The 23,629-nt window shown below is 43.0% G+C and overlaps 4 protein-coding genes across 7 annotated transcripts; 3 read left to right on the plus strand and 1 right to left on the minus strand.

Moving 5' to 3' along the window:
* Window positions 1–735: 735 nt before the first annotated feature.
* Window positions 736–4,987, plus strand: LOC9266560 (ubiquitin carboxyl-terminal hydrolase 27). Of its 2 annotated transcripts, none has more exons than XM_015781642.3 (11): window positions 736–889; window positions 1,357–1,735; window positions 1,844–1,967; window positions 2,526–2,626; window positions 2,718–2,945; window positions 3,275–3,343; window positions 3,465–3,596; window positions 3,675–3,809; window positions 3,894–3,956; window positions 4,041–4,286; window positions 4,412–4,987. In XM_015781642.3, the coding sequence occupies exons 2-11, from the start codon at window positions 1,496–1,498 to the stop codon at window positions 4,688–4,690; spliced, it is 1,617 nt and encodes a 538-aa protein (XP_015637128.1). In that variant the 5' UTR covers window positions 736–889; window positions 1,357–1,495; the 3' UTR covers window positions 4,691–4,987. The 2 variants fall into 2 exon arrangements, with proteins under 2 accessions (XP_015637128.1, XP_015637129.1); XM_015781643.3 differs by having other exon boundaries at window positions 2,718–2,847; window positions 3,479–3,596; window positions 3,722–3,809.
* Window positions 4,988–8,261: 3,274 nt separating this feature from the next.
* On the plus strand, window positions 8,262–10,806 carry LOC4335858 (transcription factor bHLH95). The gene is made up of 3 exons (XM_015779624.3): window positions 8,262–8,804; window positions 9,753–10,292; window positions 10,442–10,806. The coding sequence occupies exons 1-3, from the start codon at window positions 8,316–8,318 to the stop codon at window positions 10,535–10,537; spliced, it is 1,125 nt and encodes a 374-aa protein (XP_015635110.2). The 5' UTR covers window positions 8,262–8,315; the 3' UTR covers window positions 10,538–10,806.
* A 2,613-nt stretch (window positions 10,807–13,419) lies between these two features.
* LOC4335859 (transcription factor bHLH95) lies at window positions 13,420–16,612 on the plus strand. 2 transcript variants are annotated; one of them, XM_066309265.1, is made up of 3 exons: window positions 13,420–13,970; window positions 15,408–15,893; window positions 16,254–16,612. In XM_066309265.1, exons 1-3 carry the CDS (start codon window positions 13,551–13,553, stop codon window positions 16,350–16,352), a joined length of 1,005 nt encoding a protein of 334 aa, XP_066165362.1. In that variant the 5' UTR covers window positions 13,420–13,550; the 3' UTR covers window positions 16,353–16,612. The 2 variants fall into 2 exon arrangements, with proteins under 2 accessions (XP_066165362.1, XP_015636599.1); XM_015781113.3 differs by having other exon boundaries at window positions 13,423–13,970; window positions 16,257–16,612.
* A 1,663-nt stretch (window positions 16,613–18,275) lies between these two features.
* LOC4335860 (cellulose synthase-like protein H2) lies at window positions 18,276–22,174 on the minus strand. 2 transcript variants are annotated; one of them, XM_015779351.3, is made up of 7 exons: window positions 21,282–22,174; window positions 21,018–21,146; window positions 20,347–20,559; window positions 19,896–20,022; window positions 19,621–19,802; window positions 19,171–19,521; window positions 18,276–19,058 (listed from the first exon to the last, which is right to left on the minus strand). In XM_015779351.3, the coding sequence occupies exons 1-7, from the start codon at window positions 22,041–22,043 to the stop codon at window positions 18,498–18,500; spliced, it is 2,325 nt and encodes a 774-aa protein (XP_015634837.2). In that variant the 5' UTR covers window positions 22,044–22,174; the 3' UTR covers window positions 18,276–18,497. The 2 variants fall into 2 exon arrangements, with proteins under 2 accessions (XP_015634837.2, XP_066165361.1); XM_066309264.1 differs by lacking the exon at window positions 21,018–21,146.
* Between the last annotated feature and the right edge of the window lie 1,455 nt (window positions 22,175–23,629).

Raw genomic sequence — 23,629 nt, forward strand, 5'->3', positions numbered from 1 at the left:
AGGAACTACACGATCCGTTTGGCTGTGGATCGTGCTAGCATGACTCGTCTATCCAAGCCATTTGGATAATGCGATTAAAACTAATTAATATTATTTTCCATTTTTCAGGTTTCCATTGTTCAGGTAGGGTGGGAATAGGATGTGCTAGACGAAATTACTAATTACTGTTACCATTTTGTGCGTATCCTGATAAAGGTAATCAGTATCGAAATACCAGGTAGAATCGTTTTCTGATTTATAATGTCATAGGATCCGGATAGTATCATAGGATCGAGATACTACCAGATTTTAGAAAATACAAAATTTGATATAAAATAGATAATATGTTATATAAATTAAAGCATATAAATTGATTCCGATAAATTTAATTGGTTTATGTAAACTTAAGCATATTTGTTCATACTATTTTTAATCTATCTTATACTAAATACTCTCTCCGTCCTTAAATATTTGACGCCGTTGACTTTTTTAAACATGCTTGATCATTCATCTTATTTTTTAAAATATGTAGAGCTATATGTATATATAAAAGTATATTTAACAATGAATCAATGATAGAAAAATAATTAATAATTATAATACGATGAAAAAAAGTAAACGGTGTTAAATATTTAGGAACGGAGGGAGTAATATTTTGTAGGATTGTAGAAACGCGACAGTAAAATTTCGTAATACTGATCGGAGTCGTAGAAGGGTAGGGATCCGTAGAATAGGAAGAGAGTAGGGATACGGATCGGAATACTGATAAACTTCCTCGTCAGTTTGCCCTTTAGCCCACCCGCACCGCCGCCGCAACCGCCTCCGGCGATCCCCATCCATCCCGCGCCGCGAGCGGAGCAGGGCGCCGCCGTTCGTTCGCCCTGCTGCTTCTCCCGCCGCATCCATCCCGGTGAGCACATCCTCCGCCACCGCGCCCCGCCTGCGCCGATCCCCGAGCGAGCGGTGTCGCCGTCGTTCGTGCTGCTGCTTCCGCCGCATCTCTCTCTCTCTCTTCCCACGCACTTCTTCTCGAATTCGCGTTAACCCTAGCTTCTGTTCTAGAAATTTGCCTTAACCTTAATGGTAGTAACAGTTTGATGGCTCCCAAAAAGTTTAGATCCGCCACTGGTTTGTCGGATTATGGTATTATACTGGTTCATAAACATGTAGCTGGGCAGTTTGATCTTGATGTTTTTTTTTATTATTTTGGGTAAAATTACTATTCCTTGCTTTGTGTTTTGTAATAGTAACCATCGGTTTGATGGTAAGTAAATTGCTAACCAGAATCGATCCTAGTCCGTTTAATTGTTATCTACATAGGTCATGAATCACTGTTTATTTTTTAGCCATTGTTCTGAAATATTACATTGGATGCAGGTTATATATCTATTTATTCAAGTGTGAGGTAGTTGGATAGAAAGCAAAAGTCCCTGGTGCAAACAACTTTAGGTGTCCTGTGTCCCGGTATTTGATTTTGTTTCATGCAACGGACATTGGGGGCAGGATAAGTCGAGTCATGGGAAAATCCGAGCATGGCAATCTACTGGTATCTCTCAGTGATGGGCTGCCCCATTATAGTCTTGCAGCAGCAGTTGGCCTGGCAATAGGAGTTGCTGGGTTGTGCAAGGCGCTGCATAGCAGCTTGGTGATACCACCAGTTTCTCAGAAGAAGTTACTTTCGAACTCAGATAGACTTTATTACACTGGAGGCCTGAAAAATCTTGGCAACAATTGCTTTCTTAATGTTATCCTGCAGGTATATGTCGTTCTCTATTGAATGATCCGTCATATGGTACTCTTTATGTATAGCACTGTCATCAGCTGGAGCTAAAATGCTAAACTAGAGAAAATGTTTGTTTGACAGGCACTTGCTAGCTGTGACGGGTTTGTTTCCTCTCTAGATAATTTGCTTGGAAGTGAGGATGTGCTACCTGAGGAAAAGTCCGAAAAAATGCCTCTTATTTTTGCTCTAAGTTCTCTTATAAAAGGTACACCGTTTACTCTTTCTAAAATGCACCTTTGGAAGGGAGTTGGTGTGGAATCAGTACTTAGCAACTTTTAAGTTCTTTTTTATTGATTTGTCTGTAATTATCTGTGCAATACATAATTTGAGTGGAAAATAAAGTGTTGGTTCCTGTGACCCTAGTGGTCTCAGGAATTACCGAGCAGTGGTGGTCTGGTGGAATCGTTACATACTGTAATACTGTAAACACGGTTCGTTTTTACAGGTATACTCTGATGCAGTGTTGACATTTATGAATCTATTTACATAAATTGCTGAACATCATATCATGTCATTGCATTGGTTGGTAAAATGAATTGCTTGCAGCTCACAGTTTGATGTTCTTGCTCCACTTCACACATCACGGTTTCTTCCTTCAATATGAAAGAAAAAGCATGTCTTTTTAACTGTTGTTTTATTTTTCTTAAAAAGAATATAACTTGTGATGCTCCCAGTTTCAAGTTCTATACTTGTAAAACTTCATTTAGTTGGTTACTCATAAAATTTCTTTTACTAGTTTATGAACTTTACTTAAATGTTGTAGACTTGAGCGTAGTTCGAGACAAAAGGACTGAACTGAGTCCACACAGAGTAATGGATGCTTTGAGCTTCTACGTCGGCCACTTTAATTTGACAAGAGAGCAGGCATGATGTTTAATCCTGTATATTTCTTCTCTTTAAATTTTACTTTTATATTATATGTCCTTAAATGATGAGAACTATTTAACCCTCATAGGATGCTTCGGAAGCCTTTCATCATCTTTTGACCTCACTGAGGGATGAATTTTCCCGTTGTTATGTACCAAATAGGAGTTCTCTGGCAGACATCACCATGTTTCCTTCCAAAGTATATAGTCAAAGGGAAGGTAACCAGCCTGAATGCAAGCGATGGAAACAAAACCTATTTGGTCCCTTTGATGGGACTATTGGCAGCATATTATCTTGCAGAAATTGTTCATCTGTGGTAGATACCTATGCCCCTATTTTTGTAGCTGTTAACTATGCTCCTAATCTCGTATGTTGTGACGATTAATGTGTCCTCTTCTCTATCTTTTACCAAATGCATGTTGCTGTACACACCTTTGACAATTATTTTATCTAGCTATATATGTATGCCATTATAAGTATGGTATTATGGAAGATGTATTGATGATAAATCTGTATATATTTGACCAATTTAAATATATTTTGGTGGGGGTGTGTCACATGCTCTCTGCAGTTTGTTGAAAGCATGCTTAGTACTTTTTATCACTTCTGTTGATTTTCTGTTCTCATTGTTATTGTTTTGCACAGCTGTCATTGGACTTCGAAAATTTCTACTGCTTGCCTCTCTCACCTGTGGCTACTATAAATGGAGATATTGTATGTGCAAGTGAACCTTCCTATGTTTCATTAATTCAGGATTCATCAATGGCTAGATTTGGTTCCTGCGCTATTCATAATGCTTGTTTCCCTTATGTTTCTCTTATCGTGTGACATTTAGATCAATGGATGTAGTTTGGTGGATTGCCTTGAGCACTTTACGGCGTTGGAGCATCTTGACAACTATCGTTGTGATCATTGTTGGCACAATGTTGCTGCCAAATATTTGTCTCTTAAATCCGAAGTTGATGAGGTAGTAGTTTTATCTTTTGATGTATCTTAGTTGTTTAACTAAGCTTGATATGATACCCTGTATTGTTATCTTTGGCAGGAAAAAATTAACAAACTACACACCTGTGTCGACTATGGCACTTGCAGTTGCAGGCATATATTTACCCCGGAGGAAATGACATGTTCGATATCTTCTCAGGCAACAAAGCAGCTGGCTATCACTCATTTCCCAAAGGTACAACCAAAGTACCTTTTTGTAACATAAGTGGAATTATGTCGTACAATATGTTGCTAAACCTGATTTAGTATCCTCTTCCAGATCTTGTGCATTCATTTGCTACGCGCTTCTGTTGGTCTAGATGGTGAATTTGTTAAGCGTGGGGTAAGCGCACGTAACATGTGTAATAAATACTGTTGCTTTATATCACTCCACACTCTAAACTATATAGGTCGTCTTTGATTGCAGGGACACATTTCTTTCCCTTTACTTCTTGATCTTTCACCATTTGCTGGTGGTGCATTAATCCCTGGACAGGGACCTAAACCTTCAGCAATGAACAAGCAAAGACATGGCCAGCAAACTCTCCATCTGTGGCGACAGCTGAATGCAGAGATGCCTGTGAATATGTTCCCCGCTGCCACTGATGGGGACTCATCAAGTCATCATTGTGGTGATGAATCAATAAACACACTTGGACGCTCATTTTACGTGGTATAAACTACTTACAACCATATATATTTCTTAGGTTTTGTTTGAATGATGATGGCATTCCTGATCATTTTTTCTATACAATTAAAATCACGCAATCATTTCATATGCCTCCTTGTCTTTTTTAGGGAAATAGGGATGCAGATAGTAGGTTCTTGTCTTCATCATCATTGACAGACAAGTTATATGGCCTCTCATCTGTCGTGGAACACTACGGCGTATGTGGAGGTGGGCATTATGCAGCTTACCGGAGAGTAACGCCAAATTCGGATTCTAATGAACCAGTGCAATCTCTTGCAAGTTTTAGAAAGGAGTGGCTTTACGTCTCGGATGATCATGTGTCCCATGTTTCAGAGTGTGAAGTTTTGGCAGCGGAGGCCACCCTGCTTTTCTACGAAAGGCTGTAGCAACCTGTTGAGTAGTAAATTAACTTCTTTTCTGGACAATGGAAGTATAACTTCCAGCCTCTGCAACAACTAAGAACACATACAACCATGTCTATGAACACTAGGATTTGAACCTTGGTGGGTGGATCCACGACTCCACCACCACATCAACGGGAAGCACGCTTCCCTAGTAAATTTACTTAGGGACAACACATTTTTTAGGGAGATCTCCAAAAAAGTTTATGAATAATTGATACTCTTTTGTTTGAGAACTTAATCTTGAATAAAGAATCATCAACTCATTCTTTTTTTTCCTGACCTCGTGGAGTTTGTTCTAGTAGAGATGAAATACGAGAATCAATTGATCAACTTTGTTTCAGTTGTAATATTATTGTTGTGTGCTGGTGAAAGGATACAATGGATAGCCCGTGATAGCCTAGCCTGACTTTGTTATTTTCCCCTTTGGCAACAGCATGAAAGGCCAAAATACAATTCCACTGCAAAGGGCCTTTGCAGAAGGGGAAGCAGCATGAAGGGCTAAATTCTGTTCTACTGCTGCAAAGGATGTTATTTTAGCTGAATGGACACTTGGCATAGCAAATAGAGGAGTTATGTGTGTCAGCGTGTGTGCTTTCGGTTTTTTTTTTTCAATTTCTCTTTTTTTTTCCCTCTCTTTCTCTTTTCTTCTTCTTTATTTCTTATTTCTTTTTCTTTTTTGGCTTGGCTCCTCTGATCTTCTCTTTTGCTAGACAAAGACAGATACAACTTGCAGCTAAAGCTGGCTCTACCAGAATTTACCTTTTTAGCTGGAATTTATACAAGGAAAGTCAGTATATGCCATCGAATGCTTGCTTTCACGGTATTTTGCCATTGAAGGTTTAGGGTGAATGGCCTATATATATTATTTTCTTGAAGAAATTCTTATGAGAAACCTTTTTTGCTACCCTTTCTAAGGAGGGTAGTTTTACCATCGTTAAAAAAATACTGGAAGATACCATATTTTTTTAATGTAAACCTTGGTACTTTCAGATACTAGGTATTTCATATTGGAAATTTTAGTGTGAACTCAGACACCAAATATGAGCTAAAATTTTCCAAGAAGTCCATGAATACATACTCTTTCTTTACCACTATATATTTAATGAAATATCATCCTTCAAAGATTCCTAAAGTACATTCCGGCCACTTGTGTTGCCCAAACACTATGTATTTTTAACATGTTCTTAAGTTTCTGAACTCTTGTGCTCTAAATCAGCCCCTTAGTTAAATTTTACCGTAAACTACAATTACATGTTAATTCTTGTTTCTCACTCGCCCTATCCATAATTTGAGATTGACGAAGTCACCAAGGACATTTCACTATTGATAGTTATATCGCTTACCACTGAAAAAATAATTAGTTGTAAATGTGAGCATCTGTACCAAGAATTTAAACCCAGGCGAACAGATTCCACCACAATAAATCCAACCAATTGAGGTATGCTCACTTGGTTGCATGTTAATTCTAGTTGGATTACATAGCAGCATCCCAAATATTTTTTATGTTGGTACTTGGCTCGAAGGGAATGTCTTATACTTTAGTAGCAAAATAATTGTATTAACTATTGATAATTTCGAATAGCAGTGTGTATTGAAAGTTATTTATAAATTGGAAATATGTATGTTTCACGTGGAAATTGAAGCCAACTTATATATATGTTTCTCCCTAAGCTTTTCTTGTTATCTAGTTGTTCGATGGGCGTAGGCCTTCCGCGGGTCCAAAAGTGAAACTTAATTCATTTAGTTGTGCCCATATTTATTGATATGTTGCAAAATCATAATGATATCATTATTAGAATTGTCATAGACTAGAATTTTACTCCCTCCGTCCCAAAAAAGCCAACTCCTGGTTATGTATTTGGACATGCGTCATGTCCAGATACATAGCCGTTTTTTTTGGGACGGAGGGAGTACATTGAACCATAAAGCTATCCATTTTAAGAAACAATAGCCCTCACACAAATCAAGGTTGATTTGTTTGAATATCACAATCTTCCCTAATGGTACATACCTCCTCTTCTCTCTTTTCTAATTTTATCGAACAGGAATTTTGAGTTTCGGTAGTAATATCGGGTCGATGGAAAGCTATAAACTTGGGCCAAATTTAATGGCAGATATATTGAGGAATGTAGCTTCCCAGTAACTATCTAATGATTACCTTATGGGCTATATTTTGTTTTTTTACTTTAGATTTATAGCACTTTACCTAATTTAATCTGTTAAAGTTCAAACCAAACTAAAATCTAAGCATTGTTGGACTATGTTGCTATTTGTATCCATTGAATATTTAAACTGTATTTTACAAGCATCTCTCTTGCTAGAAGCCTGGAGGAAATGGGAATCATGGGTACACTTTAGCAACAAATATTTTGTTCTTTTGTTATATACATCCAAAACCATAAACGACATTGTACTTTGAACATTTGTATACGAAATGGAAATACGGAATATTTTTCATAGAAGTAACGCAAAGTCGAAGTGTGTAAGGCTGTGTTTAGTTCATACCAAAATTGGAAGTTTGATTGAAATTGGAACGATGTGACGTAAAAGTTGGAAGTTTGTGTGTATAGAAAAGTTTTGATATGATGGAAAAGTTGAAAGTTTGAAGAATTATTTTGGAACTAAACACGGCCTAAGTACTAGCAGATCCAAAAATATATATCACCCAAGATGCAAGACCCAGAGTACGTTGTGAACGGCATTGTACACTGACCATTATGTATAAAATGGAAATAAATAATGTGTGTCCCAAACGAACATAAAATTTTAGGGTGACAGTTCTAGCAGATCCTGAAAATAACAAAGGATATTTGTCACATAAATAATGTAAAATTAAACTGTGTCAGTACTGGCTGCACTACGCAACCGTTGGAACAACACCACTGGACCCAGGATTGTAGATGGCATTATACATTGAACGTTGTGTGTGAAATGAAATACATAATACGTGTTCCATAAGTAACGTAAAATTAAAAGTGTACCAGCACTAGCGGATCCTGCCAATAATTAAAATTTCTGTTTCTTCCTAAAGTAACGTAAAAATTTAAGTAAATTAAAGTGTGCCAGCACTAGCGGATCATGCCAATAAAAAGACATGCAAAATGTTGCTCTCAAAATTGTAAATAGCATTGTACACTGAACTCGTGTATGTAATAGGAATACATAATATTTGTCAAGTAATAATGTAAAAGTATAGTGTGCCTGGTGGGTGTTCCCATTAACGATCCCCCCTCTCCGAACCAAAGAAAAAAAACCAAACACAAAGGTAAAAAGAATGATATCAACATATGAGCAAATGTAAAGTCCCAGTGTATCTACACAACACAATATATATCTTGTGTGTCTTTGCAAGTGTCTGCAATTGTGAACACATTGTAAACTACAAATTTCACATGAAATGGAAATATATAATAATATTTATTTCAAAAGTAACGTAAAATTAAAGTGTGTCAGTACTAGCGAATCCTCGCAATAATGAAAACATATACCACACAAGATTTGGGACCATTAAATCGAGCACAAAAACCCATTTATAGAGCATCCTAGCTACCCTCTTCCCCTCATATCTATCCCCTTTCCATTGTACTCCCCATACACCCCTTGTGCCATGTCTCAAGAAGGTCCCAACAACCATCCTCAAGGCACCCAAGAAACCCATGACTGCCCCTTCACCATCGCCACCAACACACCGTTAGGCTCGACAAAGATGGGCTACTCCGACTCTAGAAAGTCTGACGAGAATAATACCTCGTCAAAGCCAGCAAGTCCAGTGGTGTCTAGTGATGTTGTAGAGATCAAGGAAACATGGGAAAATGTTGTCGTTGCGGATGAAGAGGGGGAAGGTGGCGAGGATGGCTTCGCTAGCGATGCTAGTGAATCTAAGTCCAAGAGCTCATCTGATGAAGTTGATTATGAGCTCTTGGATCTTTTGGCAGGTGCAAGTGAAGGATGCAGCGGAGGAAACAACAACGATGAAGTGAAAAACTTTGCCTATGCAGACCACAAGATGCATGTTTTGAGAGAGAGGGAGAGAAGGAAGGAGATGAAAAACAAGTTTGAGATTCTGCATGCCCTCATCCCCAACCTCCCAGAAAAGGTAGGATTTACAATCCTATGGGTTTGCATACAAATAAATCATTTAAGTATGTTTGAGATACTTACAATTTTATTTTTTTTCCTGGCTTGATTAGAAATTCTAGATATGTAAATAAAAGAGTATGTGCGATGTATTTGCATGTTTGTTTTCTTATGACTTGATTAAATTATCTGTTGTTCTCTGACTTCATTAAATAATCTAGATTTACATAGATAGATTATGTTGTGTTAATTGCTAGATTGTTTTTATTGTTTGATGTACAGAGATAGAATATCCTTTTTCTATTTTGCAAGGGATAGAGAGGTTTGAGCTGGCCATAACTTTTAGGTGACAACAGTTAGAATTACTTTAGATGTGTACCGTGGTCTATGACATGGTGTTTGAGTGATGGAATGGTTTTTTTCTTGTTATACAAACTATACTGCCGTGTCATGTTCAACTACATTTTAGTAACTTTTGATTAGATCTATCCATAATCCAAATCAAAATCGACATATTGCTTGCACATTCACATATTTATGTTACTAAGATGTTGTTTAAATTACTTGTATTGGATTTATGGATGTATGTACTAACTTGAATGTCATCATATTTATTAAGATAAGTAAAACCCATGACTAGTCCATAGAGTTACACGTGATGTTACTAAGGTCCATGAACATACAAAATGCACATTTAGCTCGGTTATCTTGGTTTAATCCATCACAACAGGCTCAAACCTCGCGCGGTTGACTATATGACTGGCCACTTGGCGCTTCACGCTGGCAAGATTTTTGCGTTCGCTGCCGTTCGCTCCCTCCGAAGCACAACGCGGCAGTAAATTTGCATTGACCGATCAATTGATTGTTGTTGCTATTGTTGATGTTGTTGTTGCCGTTGTTGTTGTTGTTGTTATTGTTGTTGTTGTTGTTGTTGTTGTTGTTGTTGTTGTTACTTTTATGCATGTAGACTGACAAGGCCACTATAGTGGAGGCGACCATAAACTATATCAAGAACCTCCAAGACAAAATCCATAAGATGGAGATGCTCAAGGTGGAGCGCGAGCATGCCATCGCTCTCGCCACCGCCGCAACCGCCACCGCCGCTGCCTCTGCGGACACCGCGCTGCAGGCACCGCCGCCGTCGGAGGAGGAGAATGAGGAGCACGACTCCGTGGTGGCTGCAGCGACGAGGGAGATGGCCCTGGCTGACATGGTGCACGCCTGGGAGCAGCAGCAGGAGGCCGCCGCCACCGGCGGCAGCCATGGCGGCCACGCCGTGCCGCCGCCGCCGCCCGCTGCTTCGCTCCAGACGTGGACGGGGCCCAACATGACGGCGAGCCTCACCGGCGATGACGGCTTCATCACCCTCTCCCTGCCGCATCAGGGCGGCCAGAAGAACCTCGTCGCCGGCGCGGTGAGCGTCCTGGAGCGCCACCACATCGACGTCGTTACGGCCACCGTCTCGGCATCCGAGCAGGGCGACAACCTGATCAGCCTGCACTGCCATGTACGTGAATGAATCGTGTGTTCATATATCATTTGGGGTTTCTCTCCTCTGTTATTTAGCCACGTTTTAGTTGATCGCGATCGAGATCAGTACAAGCTGTGATCTAATCAAAATCTTGGTGTTTTTTTGTTTTGTCTTTGATCAAACAGCTGAGTCCAGGGAGCTCTAGCTCTCAGAACCTGACGCCTCTGGACAAGTTCAAGCTGGCAATGTCAGAGCTGATGCTTTGGGTGATCTCCGTCTGAGAAGAATGCCTATAAATGCCATGAATAAAAAAGCAAACCTTTTCTGGGTTTAGCTGCTTCCGTCGTCTTCGTCGGAATGAACAAGTCTTTGATTTGCTTCAAATTTAGTCGTCGTTGTTGAATTGAACTGCTTTAAATTTATCATTCTTCGCAAGTCTGGTTTGAGTTTTCAGACATAATAAGTTGTGTATGAGGTGGAACCTCCAGTTAATTGTCGTTTGCAGACAATGTTTGTTTCTAATAATTTGCAGTAATTGTGGGTTTGCTTATTTGGTTTGAGAGAAATGTGGCTTGTTTACATGTTGCTATTGTAGCTTTGGATGCCTTCGAAATAATTCTCTATAGGTTCTGCAGGATAGCCTTCCTCTCAACACTCTGCAGAAGAAAGTTAACAAATCGATTTATGAGACTTTGGTCAAGAACAGAAGATAAAGCTAAGTTTGTTCGAAGGGTTAACAAATAAGTTAATAATTAAAGCTGCTCACAGATTAGCCTAGGAAGGAGTGTCTTCGAGTAGTTTTACTATCTGGCTTTCTGTTGCTCTAAGATTTATTAGTTTGATTTTGGCTGATGATTGTAAGCATAACAATTCAGGTTAATTGAATGCAAGTAGCATTTTGAAAAACCCATAATTCTTCATTTCTTCAAGTTTATGTTAGATGCATGGTATGCCAAAAACCTGTAAAGTTTTACGTTTTAAATACACAACACCTTTCCCCCTAAGGACAAGGCAATTAGCAAAGACATATTTACGGTGGTTTCTACTAATAGTTTCGATTTGATAAGGTAATTTGATTAGAGAAACCATTTAGTTGGTGCGCAAATCAATTCATGTCTATCTGATAAGGTAATTTGATATTTTCCCCCCAGTGGTTTAAGAACATACTCCTCCGTACTAAAAAAAACCAATCTAAGAGGAGATGTGTCTCCTCCTAGAACAATAAATCTAGACAAATGTGACTCCTTCTAGGACAATGAATCTGGACTACCCTCCTAGGACAATGAATCTGGATAAATGGTAGTCCAGATTCGTTATTATAGGAGGGGGTTAAGTTTTTTTAGGACAGAGAGAGTAAGATCAGGAACAGTTTGTTAAATTATGTTCAGGATGCATTCCCAAATAAAAGTGAGAAACTGAACACTATTTTCTTTTTCGGTTATAGCAGTGAAACCGGAGGAAAATCCCCCGACCAAATCCCAGTTCTCGTGGCTGATTTTACTGCAAAAACGTAGCTCATGAATAGCAGCTGCCAAATGCATAGGTTCTCTGTTATATTTGAACAAGCTGAATTTCGTGCACAATTGCGCAGAGCTAGACTAAAGTTTAATCATATAACTCTTACGTACTTCTATAGTAATGCCCATGTAGTAAAAACCACAAACATGTTGACCCAGGGTCTACATGTCAGTGGTCGTAGCTACATGGGTTGTACCGCAGATGATCCGTTTCCTATATGATGAACTGAAAATGCCTAGTATTTGTCCCATAAGAAAAGCAGAGTTGCAAGTACGCTACTGCTAGCTAATGCTGCCAATAATAAAGACACATCGTGCCAATTAAGATAGCCTATACGCGCTAATCTCGTGACTTCATCCCCACACCCTAATAGTTACCGTCAGTTTTATTCATGGACTAAAATTCACAACTTGGAAAATCAATTTCCATTAAAAAGAGAGGTATATGGTAAACCAAAATCAAGTCTCAGATGTTTGATTACTGCATATGCATACTCTCCCCCATAATAAAACAATTAATCCCCTTTCACATACATATATATACATGATTATTATAATATTGAAGTAACTAGATTTTATAGATTTGAGATTAAAAACAAATGAAAAATATATGGACACAAAAACAGTGTTTTGTGGTTGTATAGGAAAATAGCTTCTTCATTTTTTTTAATTAATAGCGCCATTTCAGTAATAAATTAATAATTCATCTTAACTATATTATACTCCCTCCATCCCCTAATATAAGGAATTTTGACATTTTGCTTGTGTTGTTTGACCATTCGTCTTATTCAAAAAAAATTTGAAATTAGTATTTATTTTTTTACTTACTTTATTATTCAAAGAACTTTAAGCACAACTTTTCGTTTTTTATATTTGCACAATTTTTTTTTAAATAAGACGAGTGGTCAAACGTTATAAAAAAATAGTGAATATCTCTTATATTAGGGGACGGAGATAGTAATTCTTTCACTCCTATGTAAAGAGATGCAGGTTGCATAAACATCCACGTATTGATGATACATAAAAGCTGAAACTTTTTCACAATAAAATAAAACTTGTGAGCTGGATTAGATTACTACCAGCAAGAATGCAAGATAGGTAGCTTACTGCACCACACAAGCTTCTTTAATGCTAGGAGTTCTGAGGGAAGGGGAAATCCTATACTTTAACCACAAAAAATGTTTTTATATTTATGTCCATAAATGTAAAGGGTACAATGTGTTGAACGTTGTGCATGAAACAAAAATACAAAGTATCTGTTCCAAAAGTAAATAACGTAAAGTTTCCAGTGCTGACTAATAAGGCCAAGAAAAAAGATGTATATTGTGCCAGGATGTGTAGGCCCACCAACTCTTGAGCACGCCTGAGTTTTTCCATGTACTTCTCTCGTGATCTGGTTGTTTATAGAAGACCCACTCAGTAAAATCTTAATCCTCGGGTATAAATCTATATGTACCCTCAACCTCAATTAATCCATATGTAGGGAAATAATGGTTGATTATTGCATAATATCCTTTGAAACTACTAATTTTTGTTCCAAAGTATATATCTTTACTTTAAAACTTCATTGAGGTTACAGATATAAGTATTGGTTAAAGCATAGACTAGAACCAACTAAGAAAGTTTTGATGACAACTATTAATGCAATAAATCCCCCTAAAGAACATCTTATAAGAATCCCCATAGCTTGCCCTCCTCCCCAATTCCCAATCTCTATTCCTATCTTGTTGCTCTCTTCCTCCTCTAGTCCCAACACCTCCACCTCCCCATACACCCCATGTCTCAAGAAGGAGCCGACCTCTCTCAAGATGTCGATGAAAGCCCATATCACACCGCCGTTGTCACCACCAATAATCTGGTAAGGTCGATTAAAGCAGAGAAATCTAACTCTAGCTCTAGCTCCGGCAAGCCTGTCGAGACAGACATCGGTTTAAAGGTAGCAAGCCCTACTATGTTTGGGTTCAACACAAAGATAGAGGGAACGGGAAAGAACATGGCCGTCAAGAGAGAGGAAGGAGAAGGTGGTGGTCGTCCTGGCGTCAGCAGTGGTGTCAGCACACGGGATACCAACGGAAAAGGCAAGAACGCTATGGACATGGAGCACGCGTTGCATATTTGGACGGAGAGAGAGCGGAGGAAGAAGATGAAGAACATGTTCAGCACCCTACATGGCCTCCTCCCCAAGATCCCAGGCAAGGTCAGCATGACATTTCTATTTTGGGGCTATTAAATCATGATTGAAATGTGTGAAATATAGTATTTTTTTCCTTTGTTTTATGTGATTTATCTTTCGTTTTGTTAGTATTAATGGCTAGATCATTGTTTTATTGCATGGGTAAAGATATATACCTATTCTTTTTTATGCAAAGAGCAGTTGTGTTCTCTATGGTTTGAGTGTGAATTAAAACCTATGTAAAACCAATACACTGCATTGGAAGAACATTATACGTGTAGCTTTGATGTTGGATGGAGTTTTTCTAGAGTAATTTGGTTTATGGAAATAATGTTGTGAATGCATCTTTGTAGGAGTAGTTCATATTGTTTTGTCAAATATACATTCATAATTAGAATTTGACCTTGTATTTTAGCATCATATTAATAAATACCAGCAATTAAAACGTTCAATGCTAGCTGTAATTTGAGCTCCAATAAGAACTTTTTAATGCCACATTATCTTTTCGCTTTTGTTGAATTTTAACCTATACGCTAGCTTGTTAGATGTGGTAAAAACATGTCATGAACTTTTGAATCAATATGATCTGGTTGTCTGGAGGATACACCTACAAGCTATTAAACAATTCTAATTTTGTACCCTTCCGTTTTAAATGTATGAAGCTGTTAGCTTTTGGTTTACGTTTGACAATTAGTTTTACTATATTAAAAGAAATAGTATGTAAGTGTCATTTATTTTGTTACGATTTCTTTAATTTTATCAGTAAAGTTAATTTAAGTGTAACTTATACTTTCACATATTTGCACTAAATTTTAGAATAAAACGGATGGTCAAAAGTCACCAACGTTATATATTTAAAAATGTAGGGAGTATGTCTCTTTACCTTTTCTATTTCTAAAAATAAAAGTAATTGTTCTAGAGGACATGATAGTTTAGTTATGTTTCTATCAAAACATAAGAATTACAAGAAATTTGGAAGAAAACAAGAAACAAATATAAATATGTAATGTTCACATCCTTTTGTTATAGGTTGCAAATGCAATTGAGAAGTTCTATATATCCTTGATTTACCAGGATTTGGTATTTTCCAATTGTTACAAGAAAAAACTGACATTGGATAGTTCTTATCTCTTTTTAGATTACACGGCAGACGCGCGCGCACACACACCCACAAATGGGTCACCTAACATATGCTCTAAGAGACGAAAACCTATAGCACATCCTTGATCTTACTAAATTTATGTTGAATGCACACCTATATGTGCGTAATATTCGTGGACAACATGATTTAAACCCTAGTGGGTGGAGTTTTCTATGAATTAATCTAACCAACCAAATTTGATGTGTTTAAAAGCAAAATCTGCATTACAGCATGTACATACATATATGCATATCCCTACAAAAGCAAATTAAACTTGCGGATAGAACATGGATGCATATAACCTGATGATCATGTTGCAGACTGACAAGGCCTCCATTGTTGGGGAGGCCATTGGCTACATCAAGACGTTGGAGGACGTCGTCCAGAAGCTGGAGACCATCAAGACGGAGCGCGTGCGCGCGCACCAGTGGGCGGCGGCGGCGGCAGCCGCCGTGGCAGCCAACGGCGGCGGCGAGGGGTCCTCTCACTCTCACTCTCAGCCGCCGCGCCACGCCACCGCCGTCACAGTCGCCGTCGCCGAGCCTGCGCCGGTGGCGGCGGCGGTGAACGCGCAGGCGCCGCAGAAGAAGGCGGCGGCGGCGGCGGCGCCGACGCTGCAGACGTGGTCGGCGCCGAACATCACGCTGACGATGGCCGGCGTGGACGCGTTCATCAACATGTGCCTCCCGCGGCAGAGGGCGTCCTTCACCACGGTGGCGTTCGTCCTGGAGAAGCACCAGATCGACGTCGTCACCTCCACCATCTCCGCCGACCATGACAAGAGCTTGTTCAGCGTCCATGTCCGCGTAAGTGCCATTAGCTCACCGACGATAATCTCTTCCAAAATATACTCCCCCCGTTTCACAATGTAAGTCATTCTAGCATTTCGCACATTCATATTGATGTTAATGAATTTAGACATATATATTTATCTAGATTCATTAACATCGAGATAAATGTGGAAAATATTAGAATGACTTACATTGTGAAACGGAGGAAGTAGTTAACTTCTGGCTACTTTTTAGACAAGCATTTGTCCAGATGCATAGTCAGAACAGAAGTTGTTATAGTTTAGGATGGATGCAGCATTTGTTCGGATACATAGATATAATAATATAAGTTATATGTAATGTGAGTAATTTGTTCATTTTGCTTGTGTGGTTAAGCAGCTCAACGAAGCATCCCTTCAGAGCACAGAGGGTCTGACGCCTGAAGCCAAATACAAGCTCGCAGTGTCAGAGTTGATGGTCAGGCTCGCCGAATGAGACGAATTTGATCGTCCTGAATTTGCTGTCCCCCTTGCTACTCTCATCGAGGATTCGTACTCTCAGCATTTGGAATAACTAAAACCAGTCTTTGCTTTCAGTTTAGTCGTTGAACTTGTTACTTTTTGGATAATTCGGTTAAAGTTTCCGAACATAAGTACACCACCAGGAGGTAAAAGTGTAAAATCCGTTGATGTTGTCGTCGTCGTTGTTGGAGTTATAGACATGTTACTTGAATAATATAGTGTTGTTTCTTGATACATTTTTTTTTGAACGACTCGCACGAGACGGTACGAAGTTCTATTGATAGAGCAGGAAAAAATTACAAGATCACAACCCTAAAGGGTCGTAACCAGGAAAAAGGAAAAATATACCACCACCCACACACCGACAGCTCCAACACACAAGACCGGGAGAAGGCTAACACCGGACCGGCCGCCGCTAAGCTTGACCGACTGCCGCTAGACCAACAAAGAAACATAGATGAGATCGCCCAAAAGAACACCCTCACAACCAATACAAAGCCAACTCCTAGAGTGTGCTTGCACCAATCGATCGAGAGGCTTCGGCTAGGGGATACCAAAACGACGTATTCAAGAAGAGAAGCGATGGTAAACCACCGCCGCCATCCGTCGGGGCTCAAAGGAGCCAGGACTGGGCTTTCGCCCGGCAACCACCCTTGAGGGATGAGACAGCACGACAACACCCTCAAGAGGGGGAATTCCATCGTTGTCGGTCCGGCCATGGCCAGGCTGGGTTTTCACCCGCTGCTCACCACCGGCGAATCCACGGCTGACGCACCAATGCTCCCACCACCCCTCAACCTCTGCCGACATGTGGGACCCCTGCACCGGCGCCCCCTACTGGCTAGCCTTCGAGCGCCGAAGACCGCGTCACATCCATCAGCAGCTCCTCGAACCGAGGTCGCCTCCACTGCCGGCCGCGCCTCTCGCGTCAAGCCGGCCTCCTCCACCGGATGCGCCTCTCGCGCCAATCCGGCCTCCCTCCATCGGCCGCGCCTCTCGCGCCAAGCCGGCCTCCATCTCCTCCGCCCGCGCCTCTCGCGCCGAGCCGGCCTCCGCTGCCATCGGTTGCGCCTCTCTGCGCCAAGCCGGTCTCCAACCCCTCCTCCAAACGCTGCCGCGCCGGCTAGATGCAATCGTCTCCTACACCCTCGGCTAGCCGTCCAAGGCCGCCATACATCCTCCCACCTCAGCCACGGTGATCACCACCATGCCTCCTTCCACCGCAGCCACGTTCGCCACCGTGCCTCCACATTCACAGCCGCTGCAAGCCGGCCGCTGTCGCCGCTGCTGTCACCAACCGCCAACACCAGCCGCCGCCACCGCCAACGCGGCTACTGCCTCGTCGCCCTCCGTCACCACCGCCTCTGCAGTCCTCCGCTGCCGCCATCGCGGCCGTGGACCGCCGTCGCCATCGCCGCCACCGGGGCTGTGGACCTCCGCCGCCTGCCGTCGCCCCGGGAGGACCGGAACCGGCCTCACCCCTAGGCCTTCGCCTTCGCCACATCCGTCCACAGCAGCGCGCATCCATCGCCTCCTTCCGGCCGCCGTCGCCGCGAGGCTCGCCGTCGCTTGGCCCCTGGATGCGGGGAGGCCGGATCCGCCGCCAGGGGAGGCGGATCCACCTCCGGCGTGGCCGGATTCGCCGCGACGACCCCTCGGCGCCGCCTCCCGCGCCGCTGACCGCCGCTCGCTGTTGCTCGGCCCTGGACACGGAGGGGCCAGATCCGCTGCCGGGGGAGACGGATCCGCCTCCGGCGTGGCCGGATCCGCCACGCCAACCCCCCGGCGCCGCCTCCCGCGCCGCGGACCGCCGCTCCCGAGCAGCCCCGGTGTCCCCGCCGCTGGCTTCCTCGAGGAGGGGAGAGGGCCCCGCCACCGCCGTCCTTGTGGCCGGTCGGCTTTGCCGACGCGCCGCTCGGGCGGTGGCGAGGCAAAGGGGAGGAGAAGGGAGGAGGCGGCGGAGGAGGATGAGGCGCCGTCCGTGCCGCCCCTGGGACGGGAGCGACGCGGATGGGAGCGATGGAAAATGATGAGGTGTTTCTTGATACATATGATACATGCTCCTATCATACCATTGAGCTGGGGGTAAAATTTACTTGTCTATGGTTAGATGTTGAAATTAGTTTCTTTTGCAGAAGGTAACAAACATAGCCACAAGTAAGCTAGCCTTCAGCTTGACACTCCAAGGGATCCCATAGCTTCCCTTGCCCCACACTATCCCTCTTACAAACGGGAAGAAGCACAGCACCAGCCACCCACAACACATGAATTCGCCGATACCCGGGGCACAGGGCACACCTTCCGCTGTCCCGAAAGCTACCCTACATGCTCCGACAGTGACCGCAACGATGTTTAACATCGCAAGTGCCGTCACGGGGATGAACACCGGCAATGAGTCGAAGGTGAACCTCCCAGGGTCAGCACCATCGGTGTTGTCATCGTCATCAGACATGCTTTTGTCCTTGCCGGTGACCTCAAAAACAGTTTCGGAGAGGCCTAAGGACTTGAGGAGCACGGTAAGAAATGCTAGTGTCCAGGCAGAGACCGAGATGATCCGTTGCATCCTATGATTGTTCCACCATGCACGGGCGGAGAGCCCGCACGCCATGTACTCCATGAAGTTGTATGTGTTATAGGATATGAATAGGGCTAACGGGACGCTGAAACCATCTTCTGATGCCTACAGGATACCAAGAGTATAATAGTTCATCCATATCACTCTCTAGCCAACCAATTGAAAAGTACTTGAAAAATATAAGGAATGTATTAATGAGTGGCATGCAAATGATTACCTTTGGCAAGAAGGATTGGTTTGTGAGTATGCAATAAGGTCCCAACAATCCATAGCATAGCTCAAAAGGCGCTCTCAGAGGCCACCCAAGGACGATCAGGTAGGCAAGACATTGCCGGAATTTGAGGCGCTTGAACATGGTTGCGAGAATTGGGTTGTTCCGGCTGATGATTATCTCAGATTGGCCAGTTGCCCATCTCTTGAACTGAGTTAGGCAGGCTGGTCCTCCAATCGGCGCGGAGCCCATGAATGCGGGTGGTTCGGTTACCATCAATACGGATCTCCAACCCATCGCGTGTATCCGCTGTCCGGTCAATATGTCTTCTGTTAGTGATCCATAGACCCAACCAACCTGATTAGAATATGAGGGATGAATTGTATGAGACTTGCAGAAAAGTGTACTGCACTGTAGCATAACCTACAAAAATATGGCAATGGAAGTTGTCTTTACCTCCTGTCCCCAACATGTGCCAATATCATAGTTGCAAGCTGAAACTGCTTTTGCCACTTCAATGCGACTTGATATATCAACCATTGGCTTAGAGGACAGATCCCAAATGATGTTTCTTGCTGATTCGTTCAATTCCTCTGAGTTTCCAAACCTGGTATGAAGCTCCTTATAAGACGATGAACCTGAAGAATTATGCCAGGTCTCTCAATTTAAGGGTGTGAGATGGCATGATTGATGTACTCCTAACAATCACATCAGTGTATGCCCAATTTCACCTATGGTATCTTCTCTCTCGGCTCCATTGAAGTTCGGTGGCACGCCATAAACTGCTTTCCTACGGTGAAAGCAGCCGGTTCCAGCATAAAAGGCACCCTGAACTCCTTGAACCCCACTGATAAATCTCTAAACATGACACAAGATCAGTTTAACTTATTTGGAATATTAGTGGGGTTAATAAGCAGCATAGAACGGGATACGGATTAATGAAGAAACATTTTGTGCATAGTAAATTCAGATTTGATCAGACAACTCATTTTCCATATATAAGCAAATGTACAGCCAAGCACGACAGCTACTCCCTCCGGTTCTATAATTCTTGACGTTTATTTTAAAAGGTTGATTTCAAACAATCAGAACATTAACCATCGATAGATTAATACTCCAACATACAGATGAAGGCAGAAATACTAGCTACTAGCATTGATCATCAGTACACTAGCTATGTACCTTGAAAAAACACTCCATCTGGTTCCCAAATGGATCGTCCTTGAGGGCGTCGTAGAATCTCTGCGGCGCCTGGACGAACCCGCTGCTGGCCTCGTCGTCGAACCCCAGCAGCAGGCACATCGCATGGAGGACGGCCTGGGGATTGTTCACAAACATGTCGCAGTCCATGTTCAGCATGATCGGTGCGTTGGTCATCACAGCTGACACCCTCGTCTGCACAGAGAGAGAGAGAAAAAAATGCTTTGTCACTGCAGATTCTACTTCGGTTTTCATTAGCATATTTTTTAAAACGGCTAAACGGTGTGTTTCATGCGAAAACTTTCTATATCAGAATTGCTCTAAAATATCAGGTAAGTCCATTTTTTAAGTTTAAAATAATTAAAACTCAATTAATAATGTAGTAATGAGTTTCTCGTTTTACATGCCCATATAGCATGTTTTTAAAACTGGAAAACTTTCTATATCGAAATTGCTTTAAAATATCAGATAAATCTATTTTTTAAGTTTAAAATATTTAAAACTCAATTAACAATGTAGTAATAACTTTCTCATTTCGCATGTTCATACTTAATCTTCATCTTCAATAATTTCGAACGGGGCTTAGTGAGCAGAGAAGTTCATGTATCACGATGAGGTAAAAAAATGCCGAAGAGCTAGCTATTGCCATCGACCTTGACGATGGTGGGGTGATTCCTCCTCTCGACGTTCAAGAACTCGGCGAAGAACTCGCCGCCGCCGTGCCGGAGGAGGGAGCGCTCGTCGGTGTTCTTGATGCGCCGCACTAACTTGTCATACTCATCCTATATATGAAATTGATCAAACAAGAAAATGGCCATAAACATAAGATCATCGGAACATGACGCTGTGTTCCGGATTATTTAGATGACATGTAAGAAACTCGAGAATATTGACTTTTCCAAGTATAGTTGATTGACCTTCATGAATGTCCAGTCGTCCAAGAACTTGCGATCGGCCGGGCCGCCGGACTCCGGCGAGGAGGAGGAGGAGAAGTACCGGAACGGGGCCCTGACGGCGACGCCGTACCGGCGGCAGAAGGGCACCCACGCGGCGGCGAACCCGGCGGCCTCCCGCAGCGCGTGGCACGTCAGCGGCGAGCACCCGTCGTCGGAGACGTAGCAGGCCAGCCGCTCGCCGGCGCGCGGGTAGTCGAGGGCGAGCAGCGAGAGCACCGTGTTCACCGTCACCAGCGGCGGCTCCAGCGCCGGGTCCGCCGTCGTCACCAGCATGTCCACCGCCGGCAGCTCGCCGTACTCCGCCGCCGTCGTCGACGGCGTCCTGCCCTCCGCCACGAGGTTCTCCGGCCGCGTGACGAACCGGACGGGGCTCCACTTGGCGCTCACGTTGAGCGCGCACAGCGCCGCGAACCACGCCTCGCACACGAGCGCCACGCGCCACACGCCGCCGTCGCCCCCGGCGCCGCCGTGGTGGCGAAGCAGCCGGAGGGCGAGGAGGGCGAGGAGGAGGAGGAGGACGGCGAGGCCGGCCAGCCGCCACGCCCACGCCGCGCGCCGCCCGAGGGGCACCCTCTCCTGCAGCGGCGGCGGCGGCGGCTTCTTCCTCCCGGACCTCGTCCCCTCGCCGCCGCCGCCGCCTGATCTGGTGGTGGAACCGGTGGCCGCCGCCGCCGCCACCACCGCCATTGACGGATCGATCGAGCGACGAAGCGATCGAGCCATGCGTCGAGCGAGCAACGCACGCGGCAACCGCACACGCGCGCCCACGCCGCGGCGCGCGCGTAGGCGTAGCTAGCGAGCGAGTACGTTTCTTGGTTTCTCCCATTATTATCTACTATAGTATTAAAAACGAAAAAAAATCATTGTCTTCTCCTCACTCCACGCACGCATCGCGGGGGCACGACGAGAGTATCGTTTTCTTCAACACTTCTATTTTCCAACATGCATGTGTTTATTCTATCACCAGTAAAGTGTGTCGTCGGTCCTTAACTTTGTTTGTTGAGATTTCCAGCTACTGTTTCCGGTTTGCACCGACCGTTTTAGTCAGTAACGATAATCGACGGTGGTGGAAATAGAAACGGTAATATCTTCCGGAAATGGGATGGAGGTTTTTCCGAATGTTTTGTCGGTAACCGTATTTGTATGGTAATTTCCGTCAAAATTCTAAAAAAATTCCGAAAGTTCCTCGGTGGCTCAGTTAGCCCAATCCATCGGATGCCTATGAATGACGGAAGCCTAATAGGCTTGCAGCCCATAAAAAAGGGGAAGTGACCAGGGAAAATGTTGTTAACCCTATGACGTGGTATGTTGATTTCGTGAATTTTGGTCTCCTCAATTTATCGATGTTAAAGTATTGTCGAATTTTGTTTATATTGTTCGTCAAACTTATTATCGTATCATTAATCATCATATAACGGTGTCACGTGCAGAGCGATGATGCAACAATAAAGTTAAAAAGTCATCTTCGTGCATAGTTAAATGTGTGCTATGCCACACTCTGCTAATTCCGATATAATTTTCGACTTCCAACCAATATCGGTATATTCCGTTCTGAATTGTTCCGTTTCCGATATACCGATATTACTGATATCGTTACCGTTTTCGGATCTACCGTTCTGATTCTGTTTTCGAGAAAAAAATATGAAAAAGAAAATGGTATAGGGTTTTTCCAACCATCTTCATCCCTAATATATATTTTTGAACTCTGAAAATACATTTTCAGATCTACAAATTTATTAAAGCGTGTCATTTCGGTCCTAAGTTATCATGACCACTCTAGTATCCTAAGTGACGTTGCTTCGCATACGAGCGCCACGTGCCACACGGTGCCGGCGTGCCACGGTGCCGCAGAGATGACTTCGCCACCACCGTCATTGCCGGATCGATCAAGCTACATGCGGCAAAGGCACACGCCGCGTGCGTGTAGCTAGTCACATACTTTGCACCGGTGGCGTGGCACATGCAGAAGCAGCTAGCGTCGTATAGTACTGGACACGGTTTTTATCTATCCATGTAAACGTCCACCCAACCTACGGGCCGTTGGATGGATCATAAGATTTGGAATGTGGTCCTGAGATCCTAGGTACCGATCGAATTCATTGGGGGAGTACATGTGTACACACGAATCATGTGGACATCCACCTAAGTAGATAAAAGACTACCTCGTATAGTACTCGAACATACGGTGCACTATGGGGGACCAAATCAATGGGCCAAAAAGGAAAGAGAAATGGCCAGTCTTCCACACATGTAAAACAAAGTTGACTTATTAGCACATGATTAATTAAGTATTACCCTAAAAAATTTAA

Source organism: Oryza sativa, chromosome 4, assembly GCF_034140825.1.
Source record: "Oryza sativa Japonica Group chromosome 4, ASM3414082v1".
NCBI lineage: Eukaryota > Viridiplantae > Streptophyta > Magnoliopsida > Poales > Poaceae > Oryza > Oryza sativa.

Bases quoted from the DNA above. Each gene is read 5' to 3' on its own strand.
- LOC9266560 (XM_015781642.3), top strand. From the start codon at position 1,496: ATGGGAAAATCCGAGCATGGCAATCTACTGGTATCTCTCAGTGATGGG. The intron at 1,968-2,525 runs GTACACCGTTTA...TAAATGTTGTAG, and splicing joins TCTAAGTTCTCTTATAAAAG to ACTTGAGCGTAGTTCGAGAC. The intron at 4,287-4,411 runs GTATAAACTACT...TGTCTTTTTTAG, and splicing joins TTGGACGCTCATTTTACGTG to GGAAATAGGGATGCAGATAG.
- LOC4335858 (XM_015779624.3), top strand. From the start codon at position 8,316: ATGTCTCAAGAAGGTCCCAACAACCATCCTCAAGGCACCCAAGAAACC. The intron at 8,805-9,752 runs GTAGGATTTACA...TTATGCATGTAG, and splicing joins TCCCCAACCTCCCAGAAAAG to ACTGACAAGGCCACTATAGT. The intron at 10,293-10,441 runs GTACGTGAATGA...TTGATCAAACAG, and splicing joins TGATCAGCCTGCACTGCCAT to CTGAGTCCAGGGAGCTCTAG.
- LOC4335859 (XM_066309265.1), top strand. From the start codon at position 13,551: ATGTCTCAAGAAGGAGCCGACCTCTCTCAAGATGTCGATGAAAGCCCA. The intron at 13,971-15,407 runs GTCAGCATGACA...ATCATGTTGCAG, and splicing joins TCCCCAAGATCCCAGGCAAG to ACTGACAAGGCCTCCATTGT. The intron at 15,894-16,253 runs GTAAGTGCCATT...TGTGTGGTTAAG, and splicing joins TGTTCAGCGTCCATGTCCGC to CAGCTCAACGAAGCATCCCT.
- LOC4335860 (XM_015779351.3), bottom strand. From the start codon at position 22,043: ATGGCTCGATCGCTTCGTCGCTCGATCGATCCGTCAATGGCGGTGGTG. The intron at 20,560-21,017 runs GTCGATGGCAAT...CTCTCTGTGCAG, and splicing joins ATCACCCCACCATCGTCAAG to ACGAGGGTGTCAGCTGTGAT. The intron at 20,023-20,346 runs GTACATAGCTAG...TGTCATGTTTAG, and splicing joins AGATGGAGTGTTTTTTCAAG to AGATTTATCAGTGGGGTTCA.